General features: G+C 36.8%; 1 protein-coding gene across 7 annotated transcripts in view; it reads left to right on the forward strand.

The window, feature by feature from the left end:
- ARB2A (ARB2 cotranscriptional regulator A) overlaps window positions 1-17,491 on the forward strand; it is a 219,340-nt gene that overhangs the window by 74,193 nt on the left and 127,656 nt on the right. For all 7 annotated transcript variants that reach the window (XM_035099875.3, XM_088652801.1, XM_088652800.1 and 4 more), the window contains exon 7: window positions 12,384-12,602. In XM_035099875.3, coding sequence (XP_034955766.1) covers window positions 12,384-12,602 — 219 coding nt within the window. The remainder of the gene's footprint in view (window positions 1-12,383; window positions 12,603-17,491) is intronic.

Consider the following 17,491-nt stretch of genomic DNA (forward strand, 5'->3'; position numbering starts at 1 on the left):
ATAAGGTTGCCTTTTAAGTAACTTACAGTGTTACATTACTGATCTTAACATTTATGGTACTAGTTGTATACTTCGGAGAAACTATATAAATGTTGTTAAGCGGCTTTACATAAATATTTTAAATTGAACTAGTATAGTCCTTATTTGTGTATACTGTTATGTATGTGTATCTTAAATTTTAACAAAATGTGTTGTTGTTTTTTTAAAAAAATCCTCAATCTGCATCTCCTGAGGTCCTTGAAACTGTCTGTAAAAGATTGGTGGGACCCCCAGAATAAACTTTTGAAAGGGGGAAATTGGCAGCCATCCTTTATGCAGCAGAAAGCCTCTTCTGCTCATACAAGGGCTCTTTGGGTGCCATATGAAATTAATCTGCTCCTGAATCTGTTTTTCCTTTTCTAGTAGATATTCTTAGGAATGTTTGTAATAATAATTTACATGTTTGCTTAAGTGTTTATTTAGTTAATTATGGATGTACAGCCTGATCCAGAGCTCAGCAGGAACTCCAGCATATCACTAGAGCTCCCATGTGATCAGAGGTTTACCATTAATTTGGGGGCAGCTCCAAACACAGAATGGGGTTGCATAGACTTCGCAGTTGGGCAGATCTTACTTGTATAGAAATGCTGTTATGTGCAGTCAGAGCTCCAATGTATGTAATGAGTTACTTCATTCAGGCTACAGTTCTTCTTCAAATGTAAGTTACTACCAGTAACTTTATAGTTTTTATATCGAAGTTATGCAAGGAGAGAAATCCATACTGTTGCAGTGTTCTCTTATGTATGGCTGCCCTTAGTACACGATCCAGCAGAATGCTGCCATGAAGCTTGATAGATATATCTGCACGAGCTCACATAATACTGATATTTCAAGGTCTGCACTGGCTGGGCACCATTTAAGGCATTAGTGCTGTTGAAGTATTTTCTTCCATAGTAACTGTATCAGGTTCTGTGATTTGTCAGTGGGCCTGTTCTTAATGGCCTTGGCCCACTGTTGGCTATTACAGAATAGGGTCTTATCTGTAGTAGCTTCCTGGTTTGGAATTCACTTCCCCCTGGAGAATTGGATGGCAGAGACCTTAATGGGTTTCTGCCAGTAAGTACAAGCATTTTCGTTTTCCCAGTCGCTAGAGTGGGCGGGGGGTGGACTGTTTTGGCTTTGCAGACCAGATCTTCATCAAATTCTAGCCTTGTGGACCAAATTCAATAGGTGAGTGATGCAAAGAGATTATTATTATTATTATTATTATTATTATTATTATTATTTACTTGTATCCCACCCATCTGAATGGGTTGCTCCAGCTTCTCTGGGCAGCTTTCAACAGAATATAGAAGAACGCACAATACATGAAATATTAAAAGCTTCCCAATACAGGGCTGCCTTCAGATGTCTACAGAAGGTCATATACTGGTAATTGTTTATCTTTTTGACATCTGGACTGGCACAGTGCTGTTTTGATTCCCATCCTTAACTTTTATTCAAATGCATTTATAATTGAGTGGTTTTATATGTTGGAAACCATTTTGGGATTACTGATATGGCACAGTATGGTCTATAGAACTAAGAAACAACAGGCAAACAAATAATACATCTTTCAGAAGAAAGGGGAAGGAGGTATGTGGACTCTGATTGATTCATACAAACCACCAGAAAGTGTAAAATCATCAGACCTTTCTAGCCATGCAAACTATAGAGGCATAACAATGCCCCCAGTTGCATGACTTTCCTTAAATTGATAGGTTACTTACGAGATGGAGGACATCAGAATGGTAAACTGAAATTATTTCAAAAACCTCAATAAGATCACAGGCACTAGAAACCTGAGAATGCACAAAATTCAAACAGTTTTCCTTTCTCCCTCAGAGTATTTGTGCATTTGCAGGCTAAATGAGGCAATCCTAAAGTAAAGCACTGGTTTCTATATAAATAAGTGATTCTCTAAGTATGCTAAAGTTTCTAAATTAAAAGAAAATATAAGGTCAAAACACTACAATGAGGATTGAGCCTGGTCAGCAGTTTCCATGAGTCATGGAATGTTGAATATCAGTCAGAAGATGAAAAAATAGGTTGGGGAATCAGCCAAACTGACCCTATAATAGTTGACTAGAACCCTGAACAAGAACAGTTCTGCTGCTAGGAAATGAGGATACAGTGCTGTTGCTGCGAGTTCCACTTGCCTTATCAAATAATGTACTCAGGTGGCTGAGTGCTAAAAAGAAGCCACTGGAAAACAATCAGCATGCTCAGTGGACTCCAAGAGCCACAGAAAGCGAAGTAGACAAAGGAAAAGGAAAACCAGGAGGGAAGGGAGAAGGCAATTTTTTCCCACCTATCTCTTACAGCTTAGCTAGCTGTAACCCTCAACAGGACTACTCCTGTTAGGGGTTGAGGATATGTTGTAGGTTCAACTTATAATACCTTCCCACTCTGCTCTTTCACAGCAAAATCCTTCCCACACACCATCCTCTCTCATCTTCACTTCCTGGAGTCCCAACCCCTTTCTCTTCATTTTCTATTAGCATATGATAAAGCAAACAACTTTTAGAATATATTTCTGCCCCAGGACAGCTTTTGGTACTCTCCTGGAGAGGAGACATATATATATACTTCTGCTGGTTTCAGCATATGCTTCTTTGTAACTTCTTTCCAATGAAGCACCTTTATTTATTTATTTATTTATTTATTTATTTATTTATTTATTTGCAAAATGTAGCTGCCAAGATATTGGTTGGTGCCAAGTATTTGGAGCACATTACAGCTATGTGGCGCTGTGGGTTAAACCACAGAGCCTAGGGCTTGCCGATCAGAAGGTCAGTGGTTCGAATCCCTGCAACGGGGTGAGCTCCTGTTGCTTGGTCCCAGCTCCTGCCAACCTAGCAGTTCGAAAGCACGTCAAAGTGCAAGTAGATAAATAGGTACCGCTACAGCGGGAAGGTAAACGGTGTTTCCGTGCGCTGCTCTGGTTTGCCAGAAGCGGCTTTGTCATGCTGGCCACATGACCTGGAAGCTGTATGCCGGCTCCCTTGGCCAAAAACGCAAGATGAGCACCGCAACCCCAGAGTCGGTCACGACTGGACCTAATGGTCAGGGGTACCTTTACCTTTACCTTACAGCTATGTTTTACCCATTGCACTGGTTACAATGCATTTTCAGGCTAAATTTGTAGTGCAGGTAATAAACACTTTCAAGCTCTGATTTGGACTGGGTTACTTTAAGCACTACATCCACCCATATCAAAGTGCCTGCACCTCAAGATCATTCTCAGGAGCCCTGGAACAGGTAGTAGCTCCTCAGCTGTAGAATTTAATCCCATGTGGTTAGACAGGTGCCTTTCCTTGATATATTCATGTGTCTTTAAAGATACTTCCTCTTCACTTTGGTTTTTAATATCTAGATGTTGGACTGTTCTGGTGTTGTTGTTGTTGTTTAGTCGTGTCCGACTCTTTGTGACCAGAGCACGCCAGGCACTCCTGTCTTCCACTGCCTCCCGCAGTTTTAGTTTGACTATATTTTGTTTCTCTAGTGCTGGTTTTAGTAATGTTTTTGTGATTAAATTTATTGTATTTTATTTTATTTCACTTTTAAATTGTGATTGCTCAGTATGATAAATCGTAAACCACTTTTTATGCTCTTTGCTTAAAATGCAGTCTAAAAATATATTTTTTAAATAATACTTAGAATGGCATCCCATTTTTGTGTGTTCAAAGGAGTTCATATACATTATCTTGAAGTCTTTACAAAAACCCTGTAATGTAGGCAAATATCACTATTCCTATAATGCACATGGTGTCCTGTGACTGAGTGAAAATAGCTGGCCTAAGGCTACCTGTTGAATTCATGGTAGAAAAGAGATTCAAACTGGGAGCTTTCTGATTTGTAACACAGTCTTGTAATCATTACCCCCACCAGTTCTTGATAGAATTTTAACCTTGTGGGTATAATTATGAATGTTTTCCCCTCATTTGAACTCATGTGAGAGAATATAAAGTTACATACTGGTAATAGAATCCTTGCACAAACGATATCTCGAAATTATTAGTGTAAACACACTGTTATGCACCACAGTCTACAGAGTTTGGATTGATTCATGATGATAGATAGGTAGACTTGTTCAAATGTTACATTGGACGCAGGTACATACTGTTTCTATACATGTTAATTCATACACTTGTTAATTTGCACAGCTGAGCTACTGTGTACAGTGGAACCTCAGTTTACACCTACCTCTGTTTATGAACGCCTCCGTTTACAAACGTCGCGGACCCGGAAGTGTTTACATCCGGGTTCCGCGGCGCCGGATGTGCAGATTGCTTCTGCGCAGTGCATGCGTGCACAGAAATGCTCTATCAACGCTTTGCGCACGTGCAGGAGCGTGCCTTCGGGGAGCGAATGCCTACGTTTACGAATGCCTCCGTGGAACGGATTGCATTCGTAAACCGAGGTTCCACTGTACATAGTTTGTATATTTGTTGAGTGTAACATGTGACCACTCCTATGGTTAATTTGTTTTTTGCTCATGTTGGTTTAGATCCAGAGTTTCTTCCCACCACCAGTAGTTACATTATGCTGTGGGGTGGGAGGAACCATGACTATTTTTTGCTGGTTTCTCTTTTCCCAACAGCAATTCCCATGCTGTTCCAAAGGGTCCCCAGCCCTCTGAAACAATTTTCTTGGAGGCATGTGGGCTGTGGGGAGAGGGGAAATAAATGAAAGACACCTTCTTCCCCATTCCACCAGTAGGAATCCTCCTCTGAAAGAAAAGGTTTCCATAGACAGAAGGAGTCCTCCCATTTCTGGAAGGTACAGTTTGCATCCAGTCCATTGAATACACCATATTTTGTGTTATTTCTTAAAAACATACTATTTTTGCACCTCATTAGAAAAAACAAATGTGTTTTCTGCCATTTATATTTGCTGTAAAACCTGTGTCATCATGACATTGCTGCAGTCCTGGTGCCTTGCAAACTTATGCTAGCACAGTGTTTTCTATATCCCATCCTTAGCACATGCTTGTTGGGAACGTAAATGTATGGAGTACAATACCTTTAAAGTTTCCATCAAATGAAGTCACACTTCAAAAATAATAATAATAATTAGTGTCCGAAAAATTATTAATGTAACATCTTTGTTATTGTAATAGCATATTTATTTAGAATATTTTTACTCCTCTTTCAGCTGAAAAAAAGTCCTAGAGCAGCCTACAAATTAACATTAACACTGGTTCAAAATATATAAGAAACACATCCTTTTGTTTTTGTTTTGTCCGGTATGCGTTCTTGGCATCTCTTTTAGAGAAATATAACTTAGCACAGCTCTTTAACCCTGGAGAATTTAGTTTACTAATTACAAATTGAAAGTGTTATATCACACCCAGTTCTTATTGGGCTGGAACAATATTATGCCTTTTGCAAACCAAAGGGTCTTGAATCCTGCAGATGTTCCTGCTAAAAGAAGAGAGGGAGGAGATTATTGTCTAATTTCCTATCCTCCTGCATTCCACAGTGCCACTTCCCTTGCTGTTCCACAGGGTCCACCAACTCTCTGTAGCAGATTTTTTCACAGGGAAGGAAGAGTCAGTGATTACCTCTTCCCTTCCACCTAAGAAAGCACCCTGTTAAGTCTAGGTTCATGACACTGACTCTGCTGGAAATTGTTGTATGAGAATAAACAAAATCAACCGTTATTATCTAGATACATTTATAATGTTTCTAAAATCTAGATAGTTGCAACATTATTACATAAGAGCAGGGGTCGGCAAACTTTTTCAGCCATGGGACGGTCCACCATCCCTCAGACCATGTGGTGGGCCGGACTATATTTTGAAAAAAATATGAACGAATTCCTATGCCCCACAAATAACCCAGAGATGCATTTAAAATAAAAGGACACATTCTAAACACCAGGCAGGCCCCACAAATAACCCAGAGATGCATTTAAAATAAAAGGACACATTCTACTCATGTAAAAACATGCTGATTCCCAGACCGTCCGCGGGCTGGATTTAGAAGGTGATTGGGCCGCATCCTGCCCCCGGGCCTTAGTTTGGGGACCCCTGCATAAAAGGATTTCCAAGTAACACATAGTGCATGTTTCTTTTATACCATGTAAAACACCCACTATGGCTTATTTTCAGGGGATGTCTTATTTTATCCTCCTGCTGCGGCCGGCATTGCTGCTGCGCCTATTACTATGTCTTATTTTCGGGGTATGGCTTATATTCCTTGAATGCTTAAAAATCCTGCTACGGCTTATTTTATGGCTACGTCTTATTTCCGGAGAAACAGTGTACTTGCACTACTCAAGCAATCTAAATCTCCCAGGCAATAAGAAGGGGGTAAGGATGAGGGGACTCTCTGTTCCCATCACCATTGCCCTCCATGAGTTGGAGGGATGATGTCTGCAGCAAAGAAGACTTTTCTATTCAAATTGTCTCCCCACACAATTTAGAACCATGGAAAATCAGGGTTCTCAAACACAAAGGGAGCCTTCACAGGTAGAAAAGACTTCCTGCTGTAGAGGTTACCCCTCTAACTCATGGAGGGCTATGGGGACACCAAATGGGGTTGCAGTAAACATTCTCAGCCTCAGCTCTTATATCATGCAGTGGTTTTAGAATGCCTGAATAATAGTTTTAGATATTTATTTACTATTTAAGGCATTTATATATCACTTAATCTAAGTGGTATAACACAAGCAGGAAACCTTTCCAGAATTAAAATAAAGTTATCAGAAGAGGCATTAAGAGGTTTTAATTCTTACACTTTTAGCAGCCATTAAAAGTTAGTAACACAGCAGGTGATCATATGAGTAAGTGTAAATATTCTGAAATAAATAGCAGTTGGTGACCTGGAATGTCAGGGCTCTAGACAAGGGTGTGTGTTTGTCAATATATCCTACATGTTTTACAGACTCCTCAGGGAACAGGGGAAGATACAATTTCACCTTTTCTGTGCCAAAACATTTTAATTATATCTTCTTCCAAGTACAGCGGTTCAGTAACCAAGGAGCTGACATTGATGCATGTGTTGATAAAGCTGCAAACATTCAAAATGAGATTAACAAAGATTTTGAGGAAAGGGTGACAGCTAATTTTGCACAGTATTCTGCATCTAATTCAGGTCAGTGTAATCATAGAATATTTTATAACTCTTGTGTCATCCAGAAGGACTTTTATGATGCTTTGTGTTAATGAACATTTGTGTGTATGAAGAATATAGTTCAAAACCTATTTTTCATACAAATAAAAGCTTTTTATTACATTTCCATAGGTTGTAGCTATAAAAGGAAAAGCAGGATTTGATGATGATGATCAAAGTAGCTATTTTTTCCTAATATGCCTGAAAATGTAGGGGGAAATGTATAAGAAACTTAAATCAAGAGCATGTAGTTTTATGTTACTTGTTTTCTACCAAATATTTTTCAAATAAATATATATTACATGTAAAGAATAAAAATACAATTTTAATGTTGTGTTTAGACCTTTTGAGCACATTTCAGAGTATTTCAGTTCTATTCTGCTCTTTATTTGAAAGCAGCTGACACTCTTCTTTCACTTTTCTTTTTGTTTGTGAAATTTTCTTTTCTTTTTTTTATCCACTCACTTCTCCATCTGCTTTCACTTTTGTTTGCTTGGGCCGTCTCTCATCCCAACTTGATAATGAGGAATGTGGTGTGACCCTGACCTCTATCAGCCCATGCATGACCTTCTGACTCCCCTACCTAACCTTTGACCTTTTCTTTGACAGCTTGATTAATTACCCTGTGTTATGATTTATGAGTAAGTGCTATGTAAAAATAATAGACAACAGGTGGTCCTCTAAAAACTTTTTGTGGCATGTTTTCTTTTCCTGCCTAACTTGATGAGCTATTTTAAGTTGGAAACTTGGTTGAACAATGTGTGTTTGGCAGTAATACAGCATTTTTACACATTTGGACACAGCAGTGGAATTCAGGAGCCTGAGAGATGAGGTGTAACTGGGATGAAAATATTACAAAGCGTTAGCAGGGTGCAGTTGCCAAAATGCACATTGGGTGGAAATACAAAAAGGAGTCAACTGACATTTCAGGCGTTTCAGTCTCAGGTCACGTCTTGAGAAAATTGCTCAAATAATGGAGGGGGCATTTTTCAAGCTGAGCTGCATCTCCAACAGCTATGTTTACTTTTACGCTTCACTAGTGACTTCTGATTGGTTGTCATGACCTCATCCTACTGTTGCACCTAGGATGTTGCAACAGTGACACATAGGTACTCTTCTTATGAAAAAGATGGGAAATAAAGAGAACATACATCTTTCAGAAAGATGAATGGACATTCTTATGTCCATTTTAAACATGCACAAATCTAAGTTACAAATCTTAGCTCTTTGGGTTGCTTTTCTTGAGGATTAACTTTGATATTGCTTCAAATGTTGTAAATGGGTTTATTGTTTATTTTTTTAAAAGAATCAAATTGATAAAGCTCAAGAAAATGATCTGCTACAGATTCTTACTTACAGGCCAGAAAGATAGTTGCATAGGTCAAGGGATTCCACTCTAGCCTCTGACCTCTCTGGTCACATATGGCATCCCATTCTGGTGAATTAATATGCAGGACTGAATGCTTTCAGCTCATTATTCATTTTCCAGACATAAGAGGTTTGTAGAATTCCAGAATGTATCTCAAATACTTGTTATTGCTATTGACTATTCTATTACTGGCTAATATGGTAAAACTAATATGCTATATTAGTTTTATGTATATACAGAGTGTGTGGGGCATTTTATAGAGACTTCCAAAACAGGATGTGACCATTATATTTTGCTACCTAACACACTTGTGGCATTTTGTGTGACACTTGATGCAAAGCATTCTTCGGATTCTGTGTAGTTGCTAACAGTTGTCCGTCTAAGCTTGCTTTTACTTCATCTATCATCTGAATGTCAAGTAAGCTCATATATAAAACTGAAAATAAGCTTTCTGAAATAGTTGTTTGGAATGTCTTCGTAATTTACACCATCCTAATGCAATAGACTTTGGAGAGATATCAGATAATATCCTTGTGGTATATGTTCTGCCCAATAGATTTTAGAACTGGTGTTTGATACTATCAGATTGCGTATCTAGCAAATAGCTTCATTTTCCTACATCTGTCCTGAAAACATCTATTGGTGCTAATTGGTCTGTGCACATGAACTTGAAGATTACTGAATACTGTATTCTGTCTCAAATATAGTATATTGCAGTTGGTTGGTGCCAATATTTCTAACAATCTGCAAAACATATTTGTATTGGGGGAAGGGAGAGAGATTTATCTAATAAGGTTAGAAAAAGCAGTATTGGCAATTATCTTTGAAAATGTTACTTAGAAAATATGGCTTTCCAAATATAGACAAAATTAAATGGCTGCTTTTAAAAATGAAACTAATATTAAGAAGTTAACCTATGGGTTTGTTTAATTTTTGAAGGCATTTTCTTACATCTAATTGGGCCACCTGGACTAGAAACAAGGCTAGTAGCTACTTATCAGTTGATACTGTTCTGAATAGTCATTTAAATATGCCGGGGGGGGGGGAGGGTGTGTGCTTCTGCCTAAATTGAGGTCATAGAGTAGTATTTGCTCACTTTTCCTAAAAGGTACATTACAAGTTGTATGCCCTTTTTATAAAACCATAGCTTTGTCTTACTACTTGCCACAGCATATTTTAAATCTCTACCTAAACATACTGTAGGTTGATGTCAACTTTGCTTTAACTCAGTGAAGCCAGTGGTAACGTCCAGAAGTTATTTGGGCTTTGACATTAATAATTTGGTAATAGAACAATTTTGAATTGAATAACTTCCTTTACAAGTGTGATATTCAAAAATCATGCAGATTGAAATATAAATATTAAAGACCCCAATGAAATCTTTTTTAAAAACCCAATCCTACATTGTTTGCAGAAGTGAAGAGGTCATACTTTGGTTAAAGACATAGATTAACTTGTGATAGGTTGAGTTGATAACAATTTAGCAAAACTGATAGGTTAAATTCTGCTGTGGTTATATATGCTATGTTGCATTTCTACATCCTTTTATCTAAACAAGTATTGTATATTACACCTAATCCTCTTTCCTATGCCTATTTTTCTTCATATAGTTTAGGCTGAAGTGGCTGAGGACAAAAGATGGAAAAGAATATGACTTTATATCAACTTCCTTAAAAGCAAAGAAACATTTTAATGGGTTTTTAGAAAGAAACCATGAAGTGTATGATAGAATTTCCATGCTAATTTATTGTTACTCTAACAAATATGGTATTTGAAAAAGTTTTAAAGAGCTACTAAGGGTTGGTTTGTGCTGTTTAAAACCTAATTGATAAAAATCCTTTAATTGATTTATGTTGCTGTGATTTTTGAAATGGATTCATTTTTCATCTGTTGATGTGTCTTTGAAAAATTGACATTATGTCCTCATAAAATTGGACAAATGAGTCATGTAATTTTCAGTTACATAATCAATAACTTAGACAAATTTTACTTCTCTGGTGATTTATGTGTATCTGTTTTTGTGAGCAACAAAATGTGGATACAGTTTCACATTTCAGTTACACATGTAAAATCATAACAAATACATGAATTTTACATCTTGCATTGTAGTGAAAGTAAGAAAGAATCAATACACAGAACATCTGCTCAGAATAAACAGGTCAGGAACATGGACAGCAAACTAAAGCACTGAGCTCTGCAGGGCACCATTTCTGAATGGTTATAAAAAGTTAACCAGTTTTTTTCTCTGCATGGTGTTTAAAATAGTATGAAAGGTGCTTTGTTTGGTGTTATTTCATTAGTAGTTTTGAATTAGTCCCTGAAGGCAGGAATCTGTTTTTCAGAATATTACACATTTGGATCCTAAGTTCATTTTCATACATATCTGAATTGAATCATCTTATACTCTAGTACAATTTCTACTTTATACATGATCACTCCATTCCAGAGAATAAGGTACGTGTGCATAGGTTCACTCTGAAGAGAGAGCTGAGGGGGGAAAGATGACAGGAGATCACTTACTCATGGTACAGAATCTAGGAGGCAATTTTCTCTTTGGCCTGTGGTGACCTTTTTGCCATGTTCCCTTACACCATAGACAGTGAACTGAATGCCTCTATTTCACCCTGCTTAACAGAGTGCAACAGTGTTCTTTAACTTTAGTTTTGGTGGGAGGAGAAGGTATAGCAGAAATTTGAGAAGGGCGTGAAAAGTTGTGCAGCCACAAGGAAGAGGAGTAAGAACTTTCTTCAAATGTGATTTTAATAACTAGTCGAGTGTGTCCAACTGTAGAAAATCACCAAGTGACAATCTGTCTACCTGACAGTTACTACAATGCATTACAAGATTTTTGAATAGCTACATAGATTAGAATAAAGCAACACCAAATAAAGTATCCTTTGTTAACTTTGATCATCTATATAGGTAGTCTTTCATCTGCTCACTTGGTCTGTTAGGCAGAAGTTATTTGTTAGATTGAGTAGGTTAAAATGAGTTTTACTTCAATACCTGGAACTTGTTTAGAAAACTATAAATAAGATTTTCAAAATAATCTTGAGGATAGATCCACAATTTATGTGTTATTTTTTTGCTTTTGTTTCCTTTCTCTTCCTTTTGCAGAGGTATTTCAGTATTTTGTTTAACCTACACAAAATGCACCATGCTTTTTATGCACCATGCTTTCATATATTCTTCATTAGTAAACATTTTCTGAGAAAAATAAAATATTAATTTCTCCTAAAGTCTGTGAAGATGATACATCATATAATTCCAATAAAATTGTTCAGGTCTAAACTGGTAACTAATTCATTGATTTCTTAGCAACATCAAATAATCACAGTTTATATTGATTCATTGTTACTCAGCTATCAGTTTGTGAATTATCTGCTATGGGACAAAAGTGTTTAATAGTTTAGGCTGTAATCCTACACACAGTTTGACTGCTTAAATCCCTTTGAAATCATTCCGATTTTAAAAAACTAACTGCACATTAGATTGGAGCATAACGCTGGCTGAATAGTTTTTAAAAGAGGCAATGTTGCTAAAAGTACAAGTTCTTGTCAATGAAGCATTAACTGTATATGCTGGTGAGCATGTGTTTATTCTATAATCACTTTTTTATTTTAAAAAAACCTACTTTCTGAAGAATTGCATACAATATTGAAAATATATTAAAAGGTTAAAAAGAACTAAGCAAATAAGTGAACATAAATGTAGACTGTAAATAAATTCACATGCAAACACAAAATGAATGAGACAGTTCTATCCTTTGTCAACTTTATGAAAACATCTTAAATATACATTCAAGACAATAAAATAAAATGTAAACCATTTCAAAGGCAAAATCTATATGTATTCTTTTTCTTCTTCCTCTGACACAGGAAGGCTATGGAGTAATAGTACTGAATCCGAATGAGAACTATATTGAGATTGAAAAGACAAAAGCCCAAGTACAGCTGTCTCCTGATAGCTCAGATGAACCTGCAGAAAAGAGAGAGAGAAAAGATAAAATCCAAAAAGATACAAAGAAGCGACGGGACTTCTATGAGAAATATCGGAATCCACAAAAAGAAAAGGAAACAGTACAATTGTATATTAGAGTAAGTTGCTCTAGTTCGTTTAATAGAAAAATGTTTTAATTTCACATACATGGTTGCACTCTAAAAATGTGATTTTTCTTCATTTATATAACTATCAAGTACTAAAAGTAAAACTGTCTTCTTTCTATTGTTATTTTCATTTGCATTCAATGTGAAAATGGGTGGGGGTGGGGTGGAAATCGTACTTAATTTCAAAGAGAAACTTCAAATAAAGCCCTAGGGAACATAATATGCATTCCAGAGACAAGGACTGATTTGAAAAGTAATTTATGAAATGTTTTTAGAGTAGATGTGTGTATAAGATCTGTCTTTCAGAAACACTTTTTAAATACAGTTTAGGCAACATGTTTTACAGATGGTGACTCTTTGCAGCATTATGCTGTTATATTCCTGAGAAGCAAGAATGATAGTCTTAATACTTTAACATATTGCCTGATAAATTAATAATATAGTGGGCAAAATTCTGATGTCAATATTGTATGATTGTAGCTTTACCATATAATGTAGCGTTTCTGTATGAGTACCCACCCACTGTATTTTAGCTAAACCTCTGAAGGAGGATAAAGGGAGACAGTTATTAATAAATACCTTAATAAATATTTAAACCAAAATAGTTCAAGAACAGTGCAGTGAGGAAATTCTGCTCCTTGCTCTTTTCTTTTCTTAGCCAGTGAACCTTTGCACTTTGTAATACTAGCAGCATGGGATCGTTATAACAGTGCTACCCAAGGATTTCTAATTCTGCAGGGGGCACAAACAATATTATTTGCACTTTGACACATTCTGCTTCATATACATATGATGCATTATACATTCGAGACATATTCATGCCATTTTCAAAGCTCTTTTTATAGAAGTTTGCATTGTTATTCAAGAATAAAATATATCATAAATGCTCTGTCATTAGAATGTTCTGCCTAGGATACCTAGGATGATTGAACAGTGAAAAACCAGGGGGGAAATAGGAATGTTTTGCATTTTTTTGCATGTTCCTTATGATGATGATTAATGTTACTCTAGATGACTTCAATGTATAAAACAAATACAGTTTAACTAAGAAGTTTAACTTTAGATGCTAAAATGAAAGAAATAGGAACCAACTGCATGTCTATATGAATGAATGAGGAACAGGAAAGAATGAGGAAAATAATAGCTGTATTTTAAAGAGCAACTGAAAAGTGTTGGCTTTTCCATGTTACTGTCTTATATGATGTGCAATAGATTACTCATTAGTCTGCTCCACTTTAAGAGAAGCACCTCCCTCTCTTTTAAGGTAAGAGAACCTTGGTGTTGTACAGCTGCCCAGATTTGAGACTCTTTCCTGTGTTTCTCTTTGGGTTTGGGTAGTTAGGCTGAGAACAGGACCTGAGTCACAGTGCTGTATCATTAAGTGTGAATTGCTTTCATTTCGATGTTTTTGGTGAGAAGGCCACTGCATAAAGTACTATGCTCTTTTTTGCCTGCTAATCCAGGTCACCTATTAGAATACAGCTTAGAGCCAAAGATTTCACTGCACAAGCAGAACACACCTCAGAATTCAAATATATCTCCACAACTAAAGCATCACCAGAGGGCCACATCCCTTGGTGACCTGCTTTTGGGGGGGGGCTGCAGAGGGGAGAAATTGATGACATTCACAGTCCTTGAAGTCCCAACTGTACCCAGGTAGAATTCATTGAGAACACAATGTCAAAATAAATAGGCAGACTTCATAGCACGGATGTTTCAAAATTACTTTCAATGACTTCATGCATTGTTTATCAAAATCACTCAGAGGACTTCTCTATGAGAAGAACAACCCTTTTGTTTCTTGTTTGCTAGCGTATGGATTAAGATTGGACCATTATAGGTAGTGAACTTATATTATTGAAAGTTGGCGTTGCCACACCATTGCTCTTCTGTATATCTGTATGTACAGTGATAATATATTTATTTCTCATTTTTTTCACAGTGTTTTTTTTCCTTTGTTTTGCAAATTTACCTATTATATTCGACATTACTGTGTGTTTAGGCATCTGATGAACAGACAAATTAAGGTAGACCTACATGACTTGCATTACAAGGTGCTGTTTTCCAGTCTTGTAGTACTAGGCTCTGAGAAAGGTTTGTAGTATGCTCAGCAGACTTTTAAAAAAATACAGTTTGTGCTAATTCCTACTAGGAGAATACCGGTTGACTACTCCCATAAACCCATAAGGGATGTCACCAAAACACAGTGGAGTTATGCCCAAAGACAGGCAGACAGATTATTACTCTCTCTTTTGTAACTAATATATACTTAAATATCTGTGAATGGCCCAGTTTCCCATTATTCAAGAATTCTACACAAACCTCTATGGTAATCCATATTTACAACCATAAGCTACAACAGAACGAAAATCTTTGCTAAGTCTTTTTCTATGAGACGAATATAAATAGAAATGACTAACTAGCAGATTATGCGTACCTTCTGAAGCTTTAAGAGTACAGCTTGAAAGATCAAAGTGCTTATTGTTTCAAGCTGTAAAAATTTTAACTATGAAATAATGTACTTGCCAATGTATGTTACAGCTTGTTAAGGGGATTGATTTGGTCTGGGTAATAAACTTCATCTCACACAATATGGCAGGAAAGCTTACTTACTGTGTTTTCTTATAAGACAATTTTTTGTTCCTAAAAACATCTGTCACCTGTGTTCAGTAGTCCAAAGAAAAATGTCATGTATCATAGGATTATATTTTGTTCAAATCTAAGGAAGAACTCAGTGGAAATTTGAATTAAATTCAACATTCCATACAAAAGAAAATGTTTCACATGAGATTATTTAATTAAGGCATTGTACATTACCTAATAATATGAAAGTATACTTTTCAGGAGTCAAATAGCTGAACATACAGTATATACTTTCATGCCTTTAAAATATATTTCTCCTGTGTTTGTGGACACATTATTTCATTCAGACCACCAGAGGCTGCTGCTGCTCATACTGGCAAATGTTTATTCTGGAAACATAGCTCCCATGCCAATAAACTCTAAGCATATTCATTGATGATCTTAAGTAAAAAAAACTTTGGGATGCAAACTTAGATTAGCCCGAGAGCTTGAACTCATCTAGTAGAATGTTTACTTTGAAGAGCCACAACTCTACATTTTATTCCAAACTTTTTGAAACTCAATTTCAGAAAATGTCATGGTGCATTGTAGTGGGCTACTATTCAAGAAAAACCAGCTTTGCTTCTTTAGATCCTAGCTGTTATATTCCAGCATAGATTGTATGGAACATACAGAGACAAATTTTCTTCCACCTGCATGGTATTAGATAAACCTTAAATATAACATTATGGCACACATGATGCATGCATGGATATTTCCCAGTTGTGTAACTATTTATTTTATTTTGCATCTGTGAAATTGCAACAATCCTTTAACCTAGTCTGCTCCTTTTAAATATATTTGATCACAACTTAATTTTTTATAAATTCTTCAGTGGATTGTGTAAAAGTTCTCTTCATTGGCAATTAATACAAAATAAGAATCATAGGAGATAAAAGTAAGGAAATCAGCATTTAATGTTGGGAAATGTGCTGCAAGCAACCTTTGTCATAACCCTTTAGAACAAACAAAGTATTAATGCATTTATTTATTTATTTATTTATTTTAATGTATGTTCATTTATGAAAAAAATCTAATTCTAGGATCTAGAATATAACTTATTTTGATTAGGGGTGGGTGGCATGGGAACAGGGGTGAGAAAAGCTCTCCCCCCCCCATTTGTTTATCTCTAGCTTAGTTGCAAGCTTGATCAGTAAGTAATAACAGTAGCAAAGTGAATGGCTTTTTGCCATGTAGCTAAATGAATGAAATACCTATGTGCTAGTATAAAACTTTTTAAATAGGAGAAAAGGATGAGAGACAGCAGCTTTCTTAACAGAAGGTGACAACAGGAGGAATGGCAGCAGGAAAGCTCTGCAAGAAGAACACAGCATTTCTGCTCATTGTGCTATTAAGTTTGTGTTATACTCTTTAATATGGTCCTCTCCTTCCTCTTGGAATATATATAGTCTCATATTTTCTTTGAGAGACCAAGTTGTCATGAAAAATATTGACTAGTCTCGTAAGTACTTCTGTAAATTCTTCCCTAACCCTTTCCCATTCCCCCAATATTTTTAGGAGATGATTTTTAGTGGAGTAACCATAGCTCAGTGGGGGGCAAATGCTTTATATACAGAAGGTCCCCAAACTCCACTATCTCAGGTTAAAAGGATCTGGTAGCAAGTGAGGCAAAAACCTCTGCCTGGAATCCTGGAGAGCTGCTGCCATTCTGAGTAGGTAATATTGGTCTGCCCTGTAATAAGACAGTTGATTATTATGCAGTCCTATACACAATTATACAGCTTGGGACCAGATACCTAAAAGAGTGACTCTTTGGGGCCAAGACACAATGGAGTCATGGTGAGGGGCACAGACAACAAATCAATACCAGGAGATAAGAGTTGGATTCACATTGGCCACAAGATGGAAAGGTTTGGCACAGGCATTGGGCGTGTATACAGTGATCAACAAGCCCACTTGCTTGTGGATCAGGAATTGGGGGTAACCAAATTTATGGCACGAATCACATCTGGAGAATCCTTCTGGTCACTAGTAGGGGATGCCAGGGCCCCTTCAGCCCCTGAATGGGCATCTGGACAGAAGCGCTGCCCTCCAAGATCCCTTAGGACCCTACTTTGGAGCACATGGGCAGCACCCAGCCAGCTCCCCTAAGAATCCAGCCCAATGCCTCTTCCACTTTATAACTGTGACAGTTGCTATGAGGTAAGCAAAATCTACAGATGTAGCCCAATTTGTCAGCAGGGAACATCCTGCCAGGCCCTGAAAACAGTGGTTGATAAGTATCCATAGCATGGTAT

Source organism: Zootoca vivipara, chromosome 10 (assembly GCF_965207765.1).
Source record: "Zootoca vivipara chromosome 10, rZooViv2.hap1.1, whole genome shotgun sequence".
Taxonomy (NCBI): domain Eukaryota; kingdom Metazoa; phylum Chordata; class Lepidosauria; order Squamata; family Lacertidae; genus Zootoca; species Zootoca vivipara.